At 33.7% G+C, this 20940-nt stretch overlaps 2 protein-coding genes across 6 annotated transcripts in view; one reads left to right on the forward strand and one right to left on the reverse strand.

The window, feature by feature from the left end:
* The window catches only part of LOC138321984 (uncharacterized), a 91688-nt gene extending 75329 nt beyond the window's left edge, over positions 1 to 16359 (forward strand). For both annotated transcript variants that reach the window (XM_069266044.1, XM_069266045.1), the window contains exon 7: positions 155 to 16359. In XM_069266044.1, coding sequence (XP_069122145.1) covers positions 155 to 1694 — 1540 coding nt within the window. In that variant the 3' untranslated portion in view covers positions 1695 to 16359. The remainder of the gene's footprint in view (positions 1 to 154) is intronic.
* A 331-nt stretch (positions 16360 to 16690) lies between these two features.
* Positions 16691 to 20940, reverse strand: part of LOC138321988 (surfeit locus protein 1-like) — an 83759-nt gene continuing 79509 nt past the window's right edge. For all 4 annotated transcript variants that reach the window (XM_069266050.1, XM_069266049.1, XM_069266051.1 and 1 more), the window contains one exon: positions 16691 to 18816. In XM_069266050.1, the coding sequence (XP_069122151.1) occupies positions 18729 to 18816 (88 nt within the window). In that variant the 3' untranslated portion in view covers positions 16691 to 18728. The remainder of the gene's footprint in view (positions 18817 to 20940) is intronic.

Raw genomic sequence — 20940 nt, forward strand, 5'->3', positions numbered from 1 at the left:
AGCACTAAGATATGTTGGACACCACAGACTGTAACATGGCACAATTGGTTTGTACTCCGGTCTGTCAAAATTAAGTTAGTCATAGACGATATATATATAAATATCTAGTGTTTTAGCTAGGCTCTCTATTTTAAATCTTTTTTATTTTATTCAGTGGGAATGTTGACAATCCTCCGCCATTGCCAAGAAGGATAAACACAGAGAGCCGTTCAAAAAGTTCCCCGCAGATTATAAGAAAGCAGAGTCAAGGGTCTGCTAGTACTTCAGGTGTAAAGGGGGGTAATCCACTGGCGGACCGACCACCTCTCCCTCCTCCAGCCAAGAACAATACTAAACCAATTGGTATCCCACGAAACAATAGTGAAGGAACATTACTCAATGATGATCATTACTTTAGAATGAATTCTACGTCGAGTGCTGGGAGCAACATTCAGTCCCCAAGTGTTCGACTCGACGCTTGGTCCCCTCCGCCTTCGTTTCTTGAGGCCACCAGAGGAAGAATGAGTGACTCAGGACAGAGTGGGGATGACTACCTGACTCCGCGAGTCAGTGCTGAAATAGAGGCAGGCAATGCTGTTATAGATTACATTCTTCCTTCTGATCAACACTCTAGTAGTCTGCCTCATCAGAACAAAAAAACAATTCATAGCCGCCGCAGGTCAGCACGGCTCAATAGATTGCGATCTGTCAGCTGTGAAGATGTTCACGACGAATCAAAACGGTTGTCAACAAGGAGAAATACAGATGTAAATCAAAATGTTCAGACTTATGATTTAGCAAAACCTGTAAATCCATTTCAAAACTTGCAAAACTTTCATGGAAGCATGGAGCTGCTAACAGATAATCACCAGTACTACAATAGGAAATCAGTAGAGACATATTACAACATTCAAGGCTTACATGGTGAAATCGATGAAAGTAATTTAAAACCAGTCGCAGAAATACGAAAACGTTTCAATGAAACTTGTAGAGACACACTTGTTCGGTCAATATCAAATCCAAACTTTCTTCATCTGCAAAGTAAAGAAAAATTGAGTGATGTTCGTGCAAGTGCTATCAAGTCGGGCACACTTGAGCTTCATTCAACTCTGAAATCTCAAAATAAACAGAAAAGTAAATCCCTGTTGAATCTCTTCAAACAGAAGGGAGGTAGACAAAGTAGTAAATCTGATACATGGAGCATGTACAGTCCACGGAGCATGCCCAGTAGTCCTACTGGCACACTCTCCAGACATGGCAGTAATCCTAATATACACATCAACATGAAAGACATTAAGATTGTGAGCAGAACAAGATCTTTCAGGAAACCCAAACCAAAAGAAGGAGTTGATACCTCTCCACTGGTGCCTCGAAAGTCTCCTAAGGTAGCTCACGATTCACCACAACACACAGAACAGTCCTCGCCCATTATCCAGAGGTCACCACAAGTTCCACCAAGGAATGGAGTTATGTCCTCACCTGTGATGGTACAAAATCGTGGCTACTATTCTCCACCAGAGGGCAGTGCAATACGTCACACTCGTGAAGGAAGTAGTTCCAGCTCAGGCAGTAGTGCTGTTTACCATCAACGAACAGGAAGTAGTTCATCTGGTGGTTATGTACGACACGGCAATGAAGGAAGTGGGAGTCCACTAAAACACTACTCTCGTCAATCCTCCTCCTCCTCTATTAATAAGGTGGAAACTATCTGTTAGTGACTACAGAATACAGTTGGATCCACTTAATTTGAAATTGGTTATATTGAAGTACTGCTTAACATGAAATGAATTACAATCCCTGTTCACACATATTCATTGTCTTACTCCCTGGTTATATTGAAATCTGGATAATTTGAAGAGATTTCCCCGAAGACTTCAATATAACCGTGTTCCATTGTGAAGTGTTACTGCTTTAAAGGGAAACAAATCTAGGGCTGTTATGACAGCAGTTTTGTTGCATTTTCATGAAAGTGTATTTGAAAAATCTAATGAACTTTAAGCCCTTTAACTAATTGAATTTGGACCTGTTAATTACACGATGGCCTCATTAATTATCAGTTATAAACTAAACATTTAATTACACGATGGCCTCATTAATTGTCACTTATAAACTAAACATTAATTACACGATGACCTCATTAACTGTCACTTATAAACTAAACATTAATTACACAATGACCTCATTAACTGTCACTTATAAACTAAACATTAATTACACAATGACCTCATTAACTGTCACTTATAAACTAAACATTAATTACACAATGACCTCATTAACTGTCACTTATAAACTAAACATTAATTACACGATGACCTCATTAACTGTCATTATAAACTAAACATTAATTACACAATGACCTCATTAACTGTCACTTATAAACTAAACATTAATTACACGATGACCTCATTAACTGTCACTTATAAACTAAACATTAATTACACAATGACCTCATTAACTGTCACTTATAAACTAAACATTAATTACACAATGACCTCATTAACTGTCACTTATAAACTAAACATTAATTACACAATGACCTCATTAACTGTCACTTATAAACTAAACATTAATTACACGATGGCCTCATTAATTGTCAGTTATAAACTAAACATTAATTACACAATGACCTCATTAACTGTCACTTATAAACTAAACATTTAATTACACGATGGCCTCATTAACTGTCACTTATAAACTAAACATTAATTACACAATGACCTCATTAACTGTCACTTATAAACTAAACATTAATTACACGATGACCTCATTAACTGTCATTATAAACTAAACATTTAATTACACGATGGCCTCATTAACTGTCACTTATAAACTAAACATTAATTACACGATGACCTCATTAACTGTCACTTATAAACTAAACATTAATTACACAATGACCTCATTAACTGTCACTTATAAACTAAACATTAATTACACAATGACCTCATTAACTGTCACTTATAAACTAAACATTAATTACACAAATGACCTCATTAACTGTCACTTATAAACTAAACATTAATTACATGATGACCTCATTAATTGTCAGTTATAAACTAAACATTTAATTACACGATGGCCTGATTAATCGTCAGTTATAAACTAAACATTAATTACACAATGACCTCATTAACTGTCATTATAAACTAAACATTAATTACACGATGGCCTCATTAATTGTCAGTTATAAACTAAACATTAATTACACGATGGCCTCATTAATTGTCAGTTATAAACTAAACATTAATTACATGATGACCTCATTAACTGTCACTTATAAACTAAACATTAATTACACGATGGCCTCATTAATTGTCAGTTATAAACTAAACATTAATTACATGATGACCTCATTAATTGTCACTTATAAACTAAACATTAATTACACGATGACCTCATTAACTGTCACTTATAAACTAAACATTAATTACACAATGACCTCATTAACTGTCACTTATAAACTAAACATTAATTACATGATGACCTCATTAACTGTCAGTTATAAACTAAACATTAATTACATGATGACCTCATTAATTGTCAGTTATAAACTAAACATTTAATTACACGATGGCCTGATTAATCGTCAGTTATAAACTAAACATTAATTACACGATGGCCTCATTAATTGTCACTTATAAACTAAACATTAATTACACAATGACCTCATTAACTGTCACTTATAAACTAAACATTAATTACACGATGACCTCATTAACTGTCACTTATAAACTAAACATTAATTACACGATGACCTCATTAACTGTCACTTATAAACTAAACATTAATTACACGATGACCTCATTAACTGTCATTATAAACTAAACATTAATTACATGATGACCTCATTAATTGTCAGTTATAAACTAAACATTTAATTACACGATGGCCTGATTAATCGTCAGTTATAAACTAAACATTTAATTACATGATGGCCGCATGACTGACAACATTTAATTACACGATGGCCGCATGAATTGTCAGTTATAAACAAAACATTTAATTACACGATGGCCTCATTAACTAAGTTATATGAGTTTTAGCTAGGTAATTTGTGGCAAACATATTAAAGCCATGATTGTTTGCAAAAATGTATATAATCCACTTGAATCACTTTGCTATAAATTTTTATTTTTAGTATATGATACTAATACTGTACATGGACTGTGTATAATACAATATACCAGTAGCTGAATCCATCTAGAGTTTGAAACACTTTACATCCAGGAACATCAGGGTCATTCCTTTTTATCCTATTTTCATTTTCTAGTTAGAAAATAGCATAATAATGTGTAGAAATATGCATAGTTGTTGATTTTATAACATTCAAACAGAATTGTTCTAGTTTTGGTAATGTTATGTAATATCTGTAAGCTGCTGAACTACTTCAATGTTTGTATTAGATTCAAGTATATTTTTTATATACAAGTGTATTTTGTAAATTGGTTAACAAAAATGAAACGTAAAACAAATCAGGCTGTCTTGTCTAATTCAAGTGCTTGTTGGATACTGTTCTTCAGAAGAATTCAAATAACTATTATCTGTGTATTGTTTGTGTGTAATCCAACAATTTAACTACTGGGAGTACTATTTAGACATATGTAACCATGCTAACAATTTAACTACTGGGAGTACTATTTAGACATATGTAACCACGCTAACAATTTAACTACTGGGAGTACTATTTAGACATATGTAACCACGCTAACAATTTAACTACTGGGAGTACTATTTAGACATATGTAACGACGCTAACAATTTAACTATTGGGAGTACTATTTAGACATATGTAACCACGCTAACAATTTAACTACTGGGAGTACTATTTAGACATATGTAACCACGCTAACAATTTAACTACTGGGAGTACTATTTAGACATATGTAACCACGCTAACAATTTAACTACTGGGAGTACTATTTAGACATATGTAACCACGCTAACAATTTAACTACTGGGAGTACTATTTAGACATATGTAACCACGCTAACAATTTAACTATTGTGAGTACTATTTAGACATATGTAACCACGCTAACAATTTAACTATTGGGAGTACTATTTAGACATATGTAACCACGCTAACAATTTAACTACTGGGAGTACTATTTAGACATATGTAACCACGCTAACAATTTAACTACTGGGAGTACTATTTAGACATATGTAACCACGCTAACAATTTAACTACTGGGAGTACTATTTAGACATATGTAACCACGCTAACAATTTAACTACTGGGAGTACTATTTAGACATATGTAACCACGCTAACAATTTAACTACTGGGAGTACTATTTAGACATATGTAACCACGCTAACAATTTAACTACTGGGAGTACTATTTAGACATATGTAACCACGCTAACAATTTAACTATTGGGAGTACTATTTAGACATATGTAACCACGCTAACAATTTCCTTGCCCTTAATTACCATTTTTTACATATACATAACATGTATCGCTGCATTTCATTCTTATATTATAATTTTTGTACTGTGGTGTTTGAAGAAATTCAAATGTTCTTACCCAACATACATATTGCCTACATGTATGTTTGACTGGCATGCAGTACATATTCATATTTAACAACTAAGTTTCACATGTACTATGCAGGCTTGTATCATAAACAACGCCAATATCACTTCGAAATTGTTTGTTAAAATAACATCAGGATGTGGGTCACACATATTTTGGTAACAAGTTTACTTTGTATAGCTAAAATATACCGCATGCATCTGCACATGGTTCGTACATGTTGTAAATCGAAAGTGATCATCCATGCATCCCGGTTGGGCCTACTACTACAAATAGATATCGCTGGACCGTCAGCATGATATATATTTGTTTCTCTTTCTTTTTACATATGTCAAAAAATATTTTAAAATTCATTATTCTATAAGCAATTAATATCCCTTGTAAATGTTCACTAAAATCTTTGTCCATCTCCATCATACAGGTTCTTATTTTGTACTGATGACGTCAAAGTTAAAATTTGTACCAGACTGCGATTTCGGTTGAAATTATTTGCTGATTTGTGGAATCAATAGATAACTTATTTGGGTACGTAATGAATTATAAAATGAATTATTTTGACCAGTGTTTTCTCGGCTTTTATGGTATGTATAATAAATTGCTATTTTTGGTTATCTTATATTAAAATTTGTTTAAGTTTTATGTATAGTGCACAGGATACCTATTGTATGTATTTATTCTACGACAAAATCACTTTTAGAGTACGGTATATTTCTTTCTATATAATTGGTCATACATAAAATAAAAATAATCAACTACTAAACCTGTGACATACAAGCATTATTTCTTGCTACTTATTAATATTTCGTAACTCAATGTCTTAATGTAATTTCCGCTCCGGCGATTACACCGCCCGACGTCAACAATTTAACAAGGGCCCAATGGGCCTGAATCGCTCACCTGCAGTCTGGTAATCATGCATGGTTGATACTTAACAAATAGAGTAAATAAGAATTTATATCATCCCTAAGCATATTAGAGGCCCCTTTGCCTCTCAAAAAGAAGTCGTTCAAATATTTTTAGCCTATTTGACCCCTGTGACCTTGAATGAAGGTCAAGGTCATTCTTTTGAACAAGCTTGGTAGCCCTTGATCCCAGCATGTCACATGCCAAATATCAGGTCCCTATGCCTTTTGGATTTTAAGAAAAAGTCTTTTAAAGATTTCAGCCTATTTGACCCCTGTGACCTTGAATGAAGGTCAAGGTCATTCATTTGAACAAACTTGGTAGCCCTTGATCCCAGCATGCCACAGGGCCAATATCAGGTCCCTATGCCTTTTGGTTATCAAGAAGAAGTCATTTAATCAAAGTACTGAAAGTACTGAGAGCTTAAGGCATGTTATAAAGTTTAATTTGCAGGTATTCAGACAATAAGACCAATGAAAACAACGAAAATCACTACAACCTACACCTTCAAAAATGTTTTCTTTTGAAAAAGTCCCTCAGACGTTTATTTTTTTTAATAGTCATAGTTTCTTGAGTAAACCTCTTGGATATTGAAGTAATTTATCTTGACAACTTATAGAAATGGTTTATTAATATTGTGCAATCTGAAGTTCAGTGAAGCATGGTAATTCTATTTGTTTTGGTACATGATCATGTGAACATGACCATCAAAATGAACTTTATATTTTGCAAAATATATGAAAAGACAGCTGTGTAAAATTATAGGTAAACAATAGTTTATGGCTCTGGAAAAATCAGAAAGTCTTAGTAAATCTCTAAGAACTAAAGTCTATGCATTATCAAGAAAATGTCATATTTTGTGAATCTGGATATGTTTTCTATTTCATATGTATTTGGTGTTATAAGTCAGCTTTGATATCGGGTAGTACATCACTGTAAGCATCCTCATAAAAATTATTTGATACTGAAAATGTTAGTAATAAGTTAATTCATATCTTGTTAAAATTTGCAGAAACAGTCTGATCAGTTACCAGTAAGTAATATTAGATGTAATATCTCTTTCTACAGAGTACAGAATGTTCATAATTCTGTAATAGTTTAACAGCTTTTAATCAGCAAACTCTACATTTTATTTAATACATCCAAATATTTTTGTCTAAACCTTCTAAGACCCTTGATCTTAGTTTGTTTTTTAAATATGCTTACAATAATTCCCAAACTGAAAGGTAAATTTTGGAAAATATCATAAAACAATGAAGTACTGGTACTTCGGATCATCTGATCATTTCTCGTTTAGCTCAATCATTTTTTTATATAGTTACTGATAAATTGTTCATTCTAATCAAACCTACAATATCCATTTGAAACATTTTAAATTGTAAAAAGATATTGAAATTCGCCAAATGATAAAGTTTACAACCTAATGATAATATTTGATGAAAATAGTAATAAATCAGGTTTGTAACAAAAGGAGTATCTTCTAATATTAGACACATTTGTTGTTAGCGTAAAGTACAGAAAACTTATCTCCACAAAAAAATGCATACTAATGTAAAGAGAGTTTCTCCAAATTTTTTATCTGTGAAATTGACACAAAAATATCCCGGTTACATTTTAGGTTAAATGTGCCATATCTAAACTGTACGAAAAAATTTGGCATATTTTTTCTTCAGTAATCTACAGAAAACCATATGGTTTGATGAAAATCGTCCAATTGGTACAATTGTCATTTTTTACACTTTATGTATGGAAAGAGGGATACACACCTGCAGAAATTACTTAACAATTACAAACAACCTGTTAAAATTGAAATGAAATCGTAGACCACAAATTGGCTTTATGGTCTGACCATATGTACCTGTTTCACTTCACTATAGATGTAAATGTAATAATTTTTGCAGTAATGCCACAAATAATAATTAAATATGATTTTTAGTTCCAAGTTATGTTCATATATGACATTATGATACACCATTCGGATTTTATAATTATTATCGATGTTAAAAAAAAAAAAAATTCCTAATGATAAATATCTTACTTCCGGTAATCCATTTATCATAAAAACATTACACTGTTAGGCAGATGCCCCATTCCCCAGAAAACAGATACTGTATGTCCTAGAAAAGTAAGCTTAATTTAAGGCATTGAGTATCTATCGAAAGTCAAATGTCTTGTGACCGATTTTGATAGGAATTATTTCAAAAATATTCAACTGATCACAGAAAATACATTTATGTTTTGTTTGACATTCTTTTTCATAAAAACTCTTAAAAATGAAAGAAAACATTTAAAAATATAAAGAAAGCAAGTCTTATATTCATTAAAATAAATGTTTGTCCAACACTTTTGTTGCATATATTCACTTATGTAGGTAAAATCATTCACACTTGAGGGCAGCTATATTGTCTTTCATCTCAGATCTGCATTCAACAATCATTTAAAAACATTATTTTAATGTACACACATTATTTTAATGTACACAGAAAGAAACTCTGATTATTTTACTTTATTACTCTGCGGTCTATAAGCCTTAGATAGTAATATCATTATCAGAGATTATGTAAGTTAGATGGGGGAGTCACTAGTGTGCTTAGACTGTGTGTGAATAGATGTAGTTGTGTATTATACACAGGCTTGTGTATTCTACACAGAGCAGTCAGGAAGTAGGTGGCGTAGTAGTAGAAAAGGCAGCTTGGAGTAAGTAGGTCACCCATGATCACAATAGCCTTAAGGCTATACATAGCCTTAAGCTAAAAATTTAAGCCTATTTGACCCCTGTGACCTTGAATGAAAGTCAAGGTCATTCATTTGAACAAACTTTGTAGCGTGTCATCCCAACATGTCACAGGCCCAAAATCAGGTCCCTAGGCTGTTTGGTTATTAAGGAGAAGTCATTTAAAGATTTTAGCATATTTGACCCCTGTGAGCTTCGGGCAGGTGAGCTAAAAATGCTCGGAATTAGACTAAGTTGGCACAATTTTTTAACTCACTGAAAGAGAAAGTGGACATTGCCAAATGAAATTTTTCTTATGAACGTTCGTAAGATTTGACGTTTTGTGAAATGCTTAGTAATTCGTAAATATGACTTACGCAAAAGTTACGAAAATTTGTAAGTTACGAAGCATGTTATTAATACAACGCGATTAAAGCTATCTGGTATACTATATGTGTAGAACTTGCCCTACAATGACATCTAGTGGTGACCTCTTGAAACATTTCATTCATAAACTTCCATTCATAAATTCCCTATTCATTGAATTATATTCCTTTGGACCAATCAGAAGTTGGCCTTTCAATTACTACATTACCTGTAAAGCAGTCATGGGAAGACTGCCTTCTGATTGGTAGAATATAATACACAGCTCCATCTAGGTCAGTACTTCCTGACTGTTGTCTGTGTAAACACAATCCATGCACACTGGTGACTCCTGTCTAACTTACATAATTTCTGTTAATGATAATTCAAATTGGACTTACTATCTAAGGCTTATAGACCTGAGAATTATAAAGTTAACTTATCAGAGGTTCTTTCTGTGTACATTAAAATAATGCTTTTAAATGATTGTTGAAAACAGATCTGAGTTAAAGACAATAGCCTTACAGTCCTCATGTATGCATGGTTTTACCTAAATAAGTGTACAACACAAGAGTCAAGAGTATAAACTTTTGGTTTCTTCATTTTAAAATCTTTTATTTTAGGTAGGAATTTTAATTAAGAATGTCAAATAAAACATTATTTTTGTGATCAGTTGAATATTCTTCAAATAATTGATATCAAAGTCTTTATAATGGTTTATATATTTTGATTTTGGAAATTCATTTGATTTCATCCTACATTTCTGTTTCTGCTGTGTTGTATATGCAGTATTTGAGTACTTAGATTTTTTCTTCAGTTAACTCTTGAAAACCATCAGGTTTAATGAATTAAGCTATGGAAATCAATGCCATGTAAACATTATTTACAAGATAGAATTTAAAGTGAATAGTCGGGCAATGGAAGGCTATGTTGATAAAAATGGAGTGAATATATCCAGTACAATTTCTTATTAAATAGAAAAATAAAATCTCCTGTCAAAATCGCTATGCATGCGAAAAAATTAATTCATTTTATAGGAATCCTAAAACGTCCTCCTGGCTGGTTTTGTCTGTGGTTACATTTCCACGCAGCCTCGCTTTCGAAGAGTTTATTTTAAGAACCATGCTAAATTTACACAGGGTTTTTCCATGATTTTAATTATCAAAACTGGACAACGTAAGCAGAACTTGACCATCGTTTGGATGTGTAAGGACTTTGTGAAGGCCAATGAACGCATTCAGACTGGTTTTCTTTGTCCGACTATTCTCTTTAAGCACTGTAAAATTAATGTTTTTTATGTCTCATATATGTTTAGATGGAAACATACCTGCAGAAATCACTTTACAATTACTTATTACCTTGTAAAAATGTTAAATGAAATTGTAATTGTATGTACTCATTTCACTCCACTGTATATTATGTAAAATGTAATGATGCCAAAAATCATTTTCAGCTCTTATTCGTTCTTGTAAAATTAAAACTATGCATTGTAAGGTTTGTAATTTTCAAAATGGAGGTAATTTTTAGTTGTAAGTGAAATATCAAAGCTCTTTTTTGATTTGTGAATATGAAATTTTACGGCACATATAACTCTAAGGACCTTTGATTGTGACCATATGGTGTTATACTGCCTTGGTAGAATATCAAATAATGGTCGACCTCCGGCTACGCTCTCGGTCATTATCTGATTCTACCAGGGTAATATAACACCATATGAACCTCAGTAAAGGTCCATAGTTGATATTGTACATATATTATACATATAGATATATTGTTATGTTTATGGTTGATTGTTTGCTATATAGTTTATTTGAAGGCTGTACCTGTTATTTTGTATTATGTGATTAGCAGATTACTATGGGGGACTGTTGGTCTACTGTTGTGCACTAACTTTCTGAACATAGAAGGATCAGAGGAATTTACATTGAATGACTAGTTATAATGAACTGATCATTAGTTTGTAAAGATGGTGTTCAAGCTAATGTTAAAAATCCCATAGAAACTGCCCACAGCCCAATTTTCTTGAAACTTTGCATATTGAAAGTATTACTAGTTGTCCCTTTAAAATGACACTTCTTTTTCCTTTTGTGATTTCAAAAAGGCCCAAAGGGCCTGAATTCTTTGTAGTCATGTTCATTAAAACTACCTGCGTAAACATGCCAAAAAAGTTTAACCTTTGTAAAATATTCTACATTTTTTATTCATAAATCATTTGAGCAGATCGTATACTTTATATATAAGTCATTTCTTTTAGATTTTTTATGGAAAATTTTGTTTGAAATAATATTTTTTACGAAAAAGTTTTTTTTTTTGGAAAAAAAACGAAAACGAAACATTGCTCTTTGTCATCTCATATCACCCTGTTACTGGTTTTGTCCACAATTTTACCTCCAATTAAAAATACTCCCATGACATTTTCTGTCTATGTGTAAATTAGTTTCAAAATTAAAATCCGGGAAAACAGTTTTTGAGTGACTTAAAAAAGAGAGTGCATGTAGCAACGGACCACTTCTTTGTTAGTATATCTAGTTATACATTTCCAGTTTATGATTCCAGAGTTCGATATAAGTGAAAATGAGAGTACAATAATAATTTTAGATGCTTAATATCATGGTAACACCTTTTACAACATTAGTTGCCATGGTAACAAAACGGAGGCCTCTGATTGGCGGAAATTTAAATGATGTCAGAATTAAGTGAAAATTGGTATATAGGGGTTACGAGGTATGCTGAATAACATGGTATCACTTTCAAAAAGATTGGTTGCTATGGAAACGAAATGGAGGCCTCTGATTGGTTGAAATTTAGATATTGTCAGATTTAAGTGAAAATTGGTATATAGGGGTTACGAGGTATGCTGAATAACATGGTATCACTTTCAAAAAGATTGGTTGCCATGGAAACAAAATGGAGGTCTCTGATTGGTTGAAATTTAGATATTATTAGATATTAATGAAAATTGGTACTTATGGGTTATGGCGAATGAGATAGTAATAGTTTTAAATTCATTGTTGCAATTGTTTCGAAATAAAAGCCATCTGATTGCTAAAAATCAAGATTGCAGCCTTTGTGGTGCTGGTATTATTTTTAAATTATACATATTTTATTTGAAAATCAAATATAACTCTGTTTCCCTCTTTAATCATTTTTAATTCAATTTAAAATATTTTTTATCTACATAAGAGAGATGGATAATCTTATTTGTACCTTTTGCGTTTAAGTTGCTGAAGAAAATACACTTCTTTCCAATAATTATTTTACTTCTGATATGAAAAGAGAAACTATTTAGAGCATATCTAGTTGTTAGGCTTTTTTGTACTGTTTGGGAAAATGCTGGAATAAAAATGCAATAATTTTAGAGTACATATGTTAGTTAACAAAAAATCTATCACTAACTGTTGTTTTATTATGGTGTCTATGATCAATTTTAAATTTATGGTCAACTAGGGCAAATATTGATTTTTTAGAAAATTCCCCTCGCTACATTTTAGCCAATGAAATGCTATTTTCCCGGACTTCAATTTTTTTGAAAAAGTATCTGTTATAAGATTATAGCTATAGCATGTTTTTAAAATGGTTTAAAAGTGTGGACAAAATCGATAACATACCAAATATTTCGAGCAAACCCAATATCCTCAATTTTTATCCTGACAAAAAAGTGAGTTTTTTTGCTTCGAAATCAATTTGTCGTAAAAATAATTCGTAAATATCATTATAAATGGGTATGAAATAAAGAATGAAGTATCTTTTATTAACAAAAAATAATTAAAAAATGAAAATTATGTTCAAAAGATGGACACAAGGGGTCCCCTTGCCATATACCCAAAGTAATTTTAGAAAACATCATTTCAGGCTCTTTATGCCTTTTTAAAACATACAAAATAAATAAACAGCACATAAAAAGTAGTTATGTACCTAGACCTTTAACACTGCAAAATTTGAAAAAATTCGGCACGTGGGCGGATTTTGCAACCGGACCTTTTAAGTGAGCAGATATTCAAAATGGCAGCCACAACTGCTATCTTGTCCTTTATGATTTTACCAAGACTTCAGTAGTGACACGTGCAGTAGTGATATTTGATAATTGCTGATTACATCAAATTCTTGATTTTTCAGTAACTATAGAATTGATTGATATAAAACAAAATTCCTAAATCAAAGACAATAAAATGTCCACTTGTTTTGATTTATTAGAGAATGATACCACATGTCAGGATCAGCTCTGCAGTATGTTCGACCATGAGAGCACAGGTTAATACACACTTTCTTTGGGTTTCTTCGATTACTGATGTGGTCTTTAAGTTAAGGTGGTAGTCTCACATTCCCCAAAATTTTCCTGTCGTTCAATATTTTTCATATTTGATATATGAAGTAAATATGTTGATATGAAGTAAATATGTTGTTATGCATCTTCTGTCAAAGTTTCGAAGAAATTGAACCATCTATTTTTTCTAAACAAATATTCAAATTTGCCATTTTTGAGTAGATTCTGCACATGATAAAACAGCATTAGTCTGTACTATATCTGCCCTGTAAATGAAAATAATTAACAAAATGTTCTACGATATATATATATTGTTTAATTGATGTGATATATATCAATCCTTTTTTAAGAAAATGCTTTACTTCTCGTCATAATTAATTTCTAGTGATCATTTTTGGAGGAAATTAGGTAAAAAAGACGTAAAGAAGTAAATTACCTAAAATATTCTCACCAAAATGAAAATAAATCGAAATTGTGAAGTTCAATTTTTATAGAAAAATAACAGACTAAAAAGTGACAAAGTTGCTTTTAATCAGTCAATTTTCAAGAAAATTGAACCACAATTTGTCAAGATAGAGCATTTTTAGCACCAAAAAACCTTCATTTTTCATTGAAAAAGACGGGATTCACAATAGAGTTATCTCCCCTATTATGTATACTTTTTATACATTCACTGCAGAATTTTCTGTTACAATATAGCCTAGATGTCAATACTTTTAGTTTTAAAATTATTAACAATGTTTAATTAATATATATTTATCATAAAATAGCAATTTAAGATTGATAGGATTATTTGTGTTACTATTTTTAAAACTAATAAAATAATTTATTCATAAATTCAAACTTCAGAAAAGGGGGTTTTAATCAAATCGCGGTCATTCAAATGCTTGAAGAGCTTGAGGCACTGTCATAACTCAAGCGTCTGTATGAAAAAAATCATGATCTGTCTCCCTTACCACGAGACTACATTCTTAAATGGTAATTTAAAGATGCTCCACCGCTGACAAATGTTATTTTTTCACTATCAAAAACAGGAGCAGACGATTTAGTATTTTTCTTCAGTTACAAAAGTTACTTACTTTACACAATAACCACCGTTGAAAAGTTTCAGCTTCTAATTTTACTTCAAAGTTGAAAATATAAAAAAATAATTAATTGCATCCCGAAAAAAATCTGTTGCACTATATCCTATATGGAATGAAGTACTGATTGCGCATGACCAAAAGCAAAAAAAAATATCTTATATTATTTTTTGTGTTAATTAGATATATATATACAATATTAAACACCAATTATTGTTCTCATGATGAATGTCATTTATGCTCTGTCGGCGGTGGAGCATCTTTAAATAGTACCAGTAGTGCCAGTGAATCATCCAAAGGGGCATAACTCCACATATATCTGGTCTAGCTGCCCACAAAAATTGTAATAGGTTTCATCATTAACCACATTGTCTGTCCAGAAATTTGCTCAACTTCCTTGTGGTTATATTTGTTACAGTTGTCCAAGATGAGATACGGGTCTTAGGAGGCTAACCTTAGCTTTTAGACCCTGTTTAAATGAGTGATGTCTTGTATACTTGTATAACTAAGTTAATTGTGTATGTATCGGGCCAAACCTAAGTATTACTGTTGACTGGTAAATCGTTGTGTTGTTTGTAAGTACGAAGGCATTCCAATTGATACCAATTCAATGTTCAACTGTCTTTTGTTTGTTTTTTAATGTTAAATTCAGGAGTTTAATTGCATTTCCACAAATCTGCATGTACAAAATACAGCGGTTGAACAGGTTTTCGTTTCATGTTCATGCAGTGTTCCTTAAAGTATATAATAGGAATATTTGTGATGATTGAAATGCCATATTTGCATGACAAGGTCAAAAAGTACTCGATGTGTATGCTTTTGTAAAGTTGAATCCGGTCAAACAAGCGTTCCTTGTTTATGCTATAAACACTAGCAAACATAATGCCGTGGTTATTTGGTGACAGAAATATGTACTGAACCCTGTGAACTTACTAAACTGATATGTACAATTTTTTGCATATTTTGCCAAAATTTACAACTAACTAACACAACAACCCACTAGTCAATAGGAATACCTACCCAGTATAAGGCTATAGGCATGATGCTTACATAATCTAATTAAAATTAGATCTTCTATGTCGCTCTCCGTAGACCGTCCACTTGTAGACTGCCTGCTTCTAAGTGATTAATTTTAGAAAAAATCACTAGTTTAAACAGGGGCTAACATTTTGATACAGTAGTGATTCTGTGTAATTAATAAATTGTTGTCTTGCAATTTCACAACCGTCAACTTGAAATGTCAACTACCAGGTAGTTTTGTGGCATTTTTAAGATTTAGAGGATATCCATTCTAACTCATGAACAAAAACAGAATCTCTGTATATTCCTATCTATTCTATGTTGAATGCTATAGATAAGTCTATTTTGTCTATAATACTTTTTCTAGTCCCTTTGATCTTTAAGATTAGTATATTGTTGTTCTAACACTTTTTTATATCCTACTTATACAAGTCTTCCAATGACTGACATATAATGTTGATATGCTTTGAAAGTTATGCCAATAAAATTGCAAAGTATTTGATTTGTTTTGTTCTTAGCTCAGCTTATGGTGCTGTGTCCTTTCTCCCACGATCCAGCATTAAATCACTTCTTGTTGATAATAACTTTCGTGGATTGTTGCCTGAAACATTCTTAGGAGAAGGGAACCAATGTCAACCAGTTCTAAAATCTTTTATTTTCCTATTTTGTATTGATGAGGATTGGTTCATATTTGGTCTGCAGCAAATGGGCTAGAGAAGTGATGTCCAATATGGGTAGTAGTACAAATTCTTCTGCTTAAGAACAAAGGAATTTGATAAGTTGTTGGTCTACAGCATCCAAGACTGGACAGGAAACAATTTAAGAACATTGTAATTATACTTAAACTTTATTTTCCAACAAAAAAATATGATATACAGTATAGATAGAAATCAATGTTATCAACATATCACTTGATACATATATATATTTCCATTCTACTTTCACAGGGCTTTTTTTCAGCATGATTTGGGGCTGAAATTCAGCCCCATTCCCCATGGCAAAGCCATATAATTTTCCCCAATTCAAGCCCTAAATTTCCCAAAATCAAAGTTGGGCTTCATTATTTGTGAATTGGCTTCAGAAAAGTACATAAACTACACTGGAAATAAAAAAAATCTTATTCATTGTGATTTATTTCCTATTTCATAATTTTCCCCAAATCTTTGTCGTACATTTTCCCAAATTCAAAGCCACAGGCCCCATTCCCAAAGCAATGAGGAAAAAGCTCTGTTTCAGTTTCTCGTTTAATCTATGTTAAACCAGATGGGAAATATCAGGCTATGAACTCCCATCTGATCAAGCATATGAATTTTGAATGTTTCGGTCGCTTCACTGACAATGTATACTTACGTCTATATATAACAGTCAAATAATTTTACAAGAGACCCCAGAGGGATCTTGGCGCCCACCAAAGAATGATCTATGTCTGACAAAGGAAAGAGGAATCTTTTCTCTGCTTTTCAAACTTTTACTACATATTACTACACATGAAATTTGAGAATGATCCTTTGAGTACTTTCTGAGTAACAAACTTCAATTATTAAAAAACAAGATGGCTACCTGTCGGCCATCTTTTTGACCGATCTGAATGCACAACTAAGGTCCTAGGGGAACTTACTTATAAAATTTTAGACAGATCATTTCAGTACTTTTCTGAGCAAAAATGGTAACAATTTTAAATTAAGCTTCAACTAAATCCAAGATGGCGACCTATCGGCCATCTTGTTCACCTTTCAGTCCGAAAATGTGATATGCACAACTAGACCCCTAGCGGAACCTGCACATGCAATTTGACACAGATCCCTTCAGTACTTTTTGAGAAATAGCGGTAACAAAATTCAATTGTCAAAATCAAAGATGGCGTCCTGTTGGCCATCTTGTTCACCGATCGGTACCAAAATGCAATATGCATAACCAGGGACCTACGGGACCATGCAAATGAAATTTGAGACAGATCCCTTCTTGAGAAATAGCGGTAACAAACTTCAATTGTCAAAATCCAAGATGGCGGCCTGTCAGCCATCTTGTTGACCGATTGGTCCCAAAATGCAATATGCAAAACTAGGGCCCTAGGGGAACCTACATGTGAAATTTGAGAAGAATCCCTTCAGCACTTTCTGAGAAATAGCGGTAACAAACTTCAATTGTCAAAATCCAAGATGGCAGCCTGTCGGCAATCTTGTTGATCGATCAGTCCCAATATGCACAACTAGGGCCCTAGGGGAACCTACCGGTATATGTGAAATTTGAGAAGAATCCTTTCAGCACTTTCCTAGAAATAGCAGTAACAAACTTTAATTGTCGAAATCCAAGATGGTGGCCTATCGGCCATCTTGTTGACCGATTGGTCCCAAAATGCAATATGCACAACTAGGGTCCTAGGGGAACCTACATATGACATTTGAGAAAGATCCCATCAGTCCTTTCTGAGAAATAGCGGTAACAAGAATTGTTAACGGACGGAAGGACAGATGGACGGACGGACCATGGACCACGGACGAAAAAGCGATTTGAATAGCCCACCATCTGATGAATATACAAATATAATATAAATATATATATATATAAATATTCATGGTGCCATAAAGGGCGCCATTATATTTATCTTTCTTCCAGATGGGCGTCCAATCTGGTAACAGTTTATTGCTTAAATATACTACAATTCAGTACATCAACTAAACAGAGTGTTATTCGATCATCCATGGTTGACATGATATGTAAATCTCGTCTACCTGGAATAAGAGTAGTTTTTGTTCGTAAAAATGGATTGAAACGGCAATAGATTGCAAGTCTCCATGAAACACTACTACACCCATCAAAGTCAATGGAAAATGGTTACCAAGTTCTTCATTACATTCACATGGTGTTATTTGCGCCGAATCTGTGTTTGCAGAGCTGGTGGTTTTCTAAATCGCCGTGCATACATTATAAGGCTCAGAAAAAAAATACCATACCTGGAAAGTAAAACATCTCAAAGTAACATGTGGGTACTACATTACCAGGGCTCAGCAGGTTTACACAACATTGTCAATTATTTTTTGTATCTATTGATTGAATATTATTATCACATAACATTTATAATAACACTATCAGTACTTCACAGGTAAGAGTGACGTCATGATAAAACAAGAGGCCCAGAGGGCCTGTATCGCTCACCTGGTTTGTAATGCCAAGTAATGTTCTGAATACAGGTTCATTGTCTCTTTTCTGAAGGAATTTTAATATTAACCTCTAAATCCCCTATTGGGCCCCACACCTCCTGCCCCCAGGGGGTCAGAGCCAAAATTTATACAAGTTCTGTTCCCCTTCCCCCAAGGATGTTTATGGCCAAATTTGGTCACAATCCAAGCAAAACTCTAGGACAAGTAGCGATTTATAGGATTTACCTCTATTTCCCCTATTGGGCCCCACCTCTCCTGCCCCCGGGGGGCCAGAGCCAAAATTTACACAAGATCTGTTCCCCTTCCAAAAAGGATGTTCATGGCCAAATTTGGTTACAATCCATGCAAAACTCTAGGACAAGTACCGATTTATAGGATTTACCTATAATTCCCCTATTGGGCCCCACCCCTCCTGCCCCCCGGGACCAGAGCCAAAATTTATACAAGTTCTGTTCCTCTTCCCCCAAGGATGTTTGTGGCCAAATTTGGTTACAATTCATGTAGAACTCTATGACTAGTAGCGATTTAAAGGATTTACCTCTATTTCCCCTATTGGGCCCCGCCCCTTCTGCCCCTGGGGGACCAGAGCCAAAATTTATACAAGGTCTGTTCCCCTTTCCCCAAGGATTTTTGTGGCCAAATTTGATTACATTCCATTCAGAACTCTATGACTAGTAGCGATTAAAAGGATTTACCTCTATTTCCCCTATTCGGCCCCGCCCCTCCTGCCCCCGAGGGGTCAGAGCCAAAATTTATACAAGATCTGTTCCCCTTCCCCCAATGATGTTTGTGGCCAAATTTGATTACAATCCATGCAGAACTCTAGGACAAGTAGCGATTTATAGGATTTACCTCTATTTCCCCTATTGGGCCCCGCCCCTCCTGCCCCCGGGGGTCAGAGCCAAAATTTATACAAGTTCTGTTCCCCTTCACCCAAGGATATTTGTGGCCAAATTTGGTTACAATCCATGCAGAACTCTATGACTAGTAGCGATTTAAAGGAAATCATTGGGGCCAGGTGAGCTTAAAACACAATCTTCAAAATTCAATCCTAAACACTGACAGCTTCAGTTTGCGACCGCCATTTTGTCATACATATGGGGAGGTTGTGCCTTGCTCCGGTACTGCTATCCCCAGTAAATAAATATATATTTAACTAATGCAAATGCATAACAAGAGTAATTAAAGATTTTTTTATTAATTTTTAGATAATAATAATAACACTTTAACAAGAGGCCCAGAGGGCCTGTATCGTTCACCTGGTTTGTTATGCCAAGCAATGTTCTGAATACAAGTTTATTGTTTCTTTTCTGAAGGAATTTGAATATTTACCTCTAATTCCCCTATTGGGCCCCACTTTTTCTGCTCCAGGGGGTCAAAGCCAAAATTTATACGAATTCTGTAAATCCCAAGGATGTTTCTGGCCAAATTTGGTTACATTCCATGTAGAACTCTAGGACAAGCAGCGATTTACCTCTATTTCCCTTATTGGGCCCCGCCCCTCCTGCCCCTGAGGGGTCAGAACCAAAATTTATACAAGTTCTGTTCCCCTTTCCCCAAGGATGTTTCTGGCCAAATTTGGTTACAATCCATGCAGAACTCTAGGACAAGTAGCGATTTATAGGATTTACCTGTATTTCCCCTATTGGGCCCCGCCCCTCCTACCCCCGGGGGGTCAGAGCCAAAATTTTTTTACAAGTTCTGTTCCCCTTCCCCCAAGGATGTTTCTGGCCAAATTTGATTACAATCCATGCCGAACTCTAGGACAAGTAGCAATTTATATGATTTACCTATATTTCCCCTATTGGGCCCAACCTCTCCTACCCCCAGGGGCAGAGCCAAAATTTATACAAGTACTGTTCCCCTTTCCCTAAGGATGTTTATGGCCAAATTTGGTTACAATCCATGCAGAATTCT

The sequence above is a fragment of the Argopecten irradians genome, chromosome 4 (genome assembly GCF_041381155.1).
Source record: "Argopecten irradians isolate NY chromosome 4, Ai_NY, whole genome shotgun sequence".
Taxonomy (NCBI): Eukaryota; Metazoa; Mollusca; class Bivalvia; order Pectinida; family Pectinidae; genus Argopecten; species Argopecten irradians.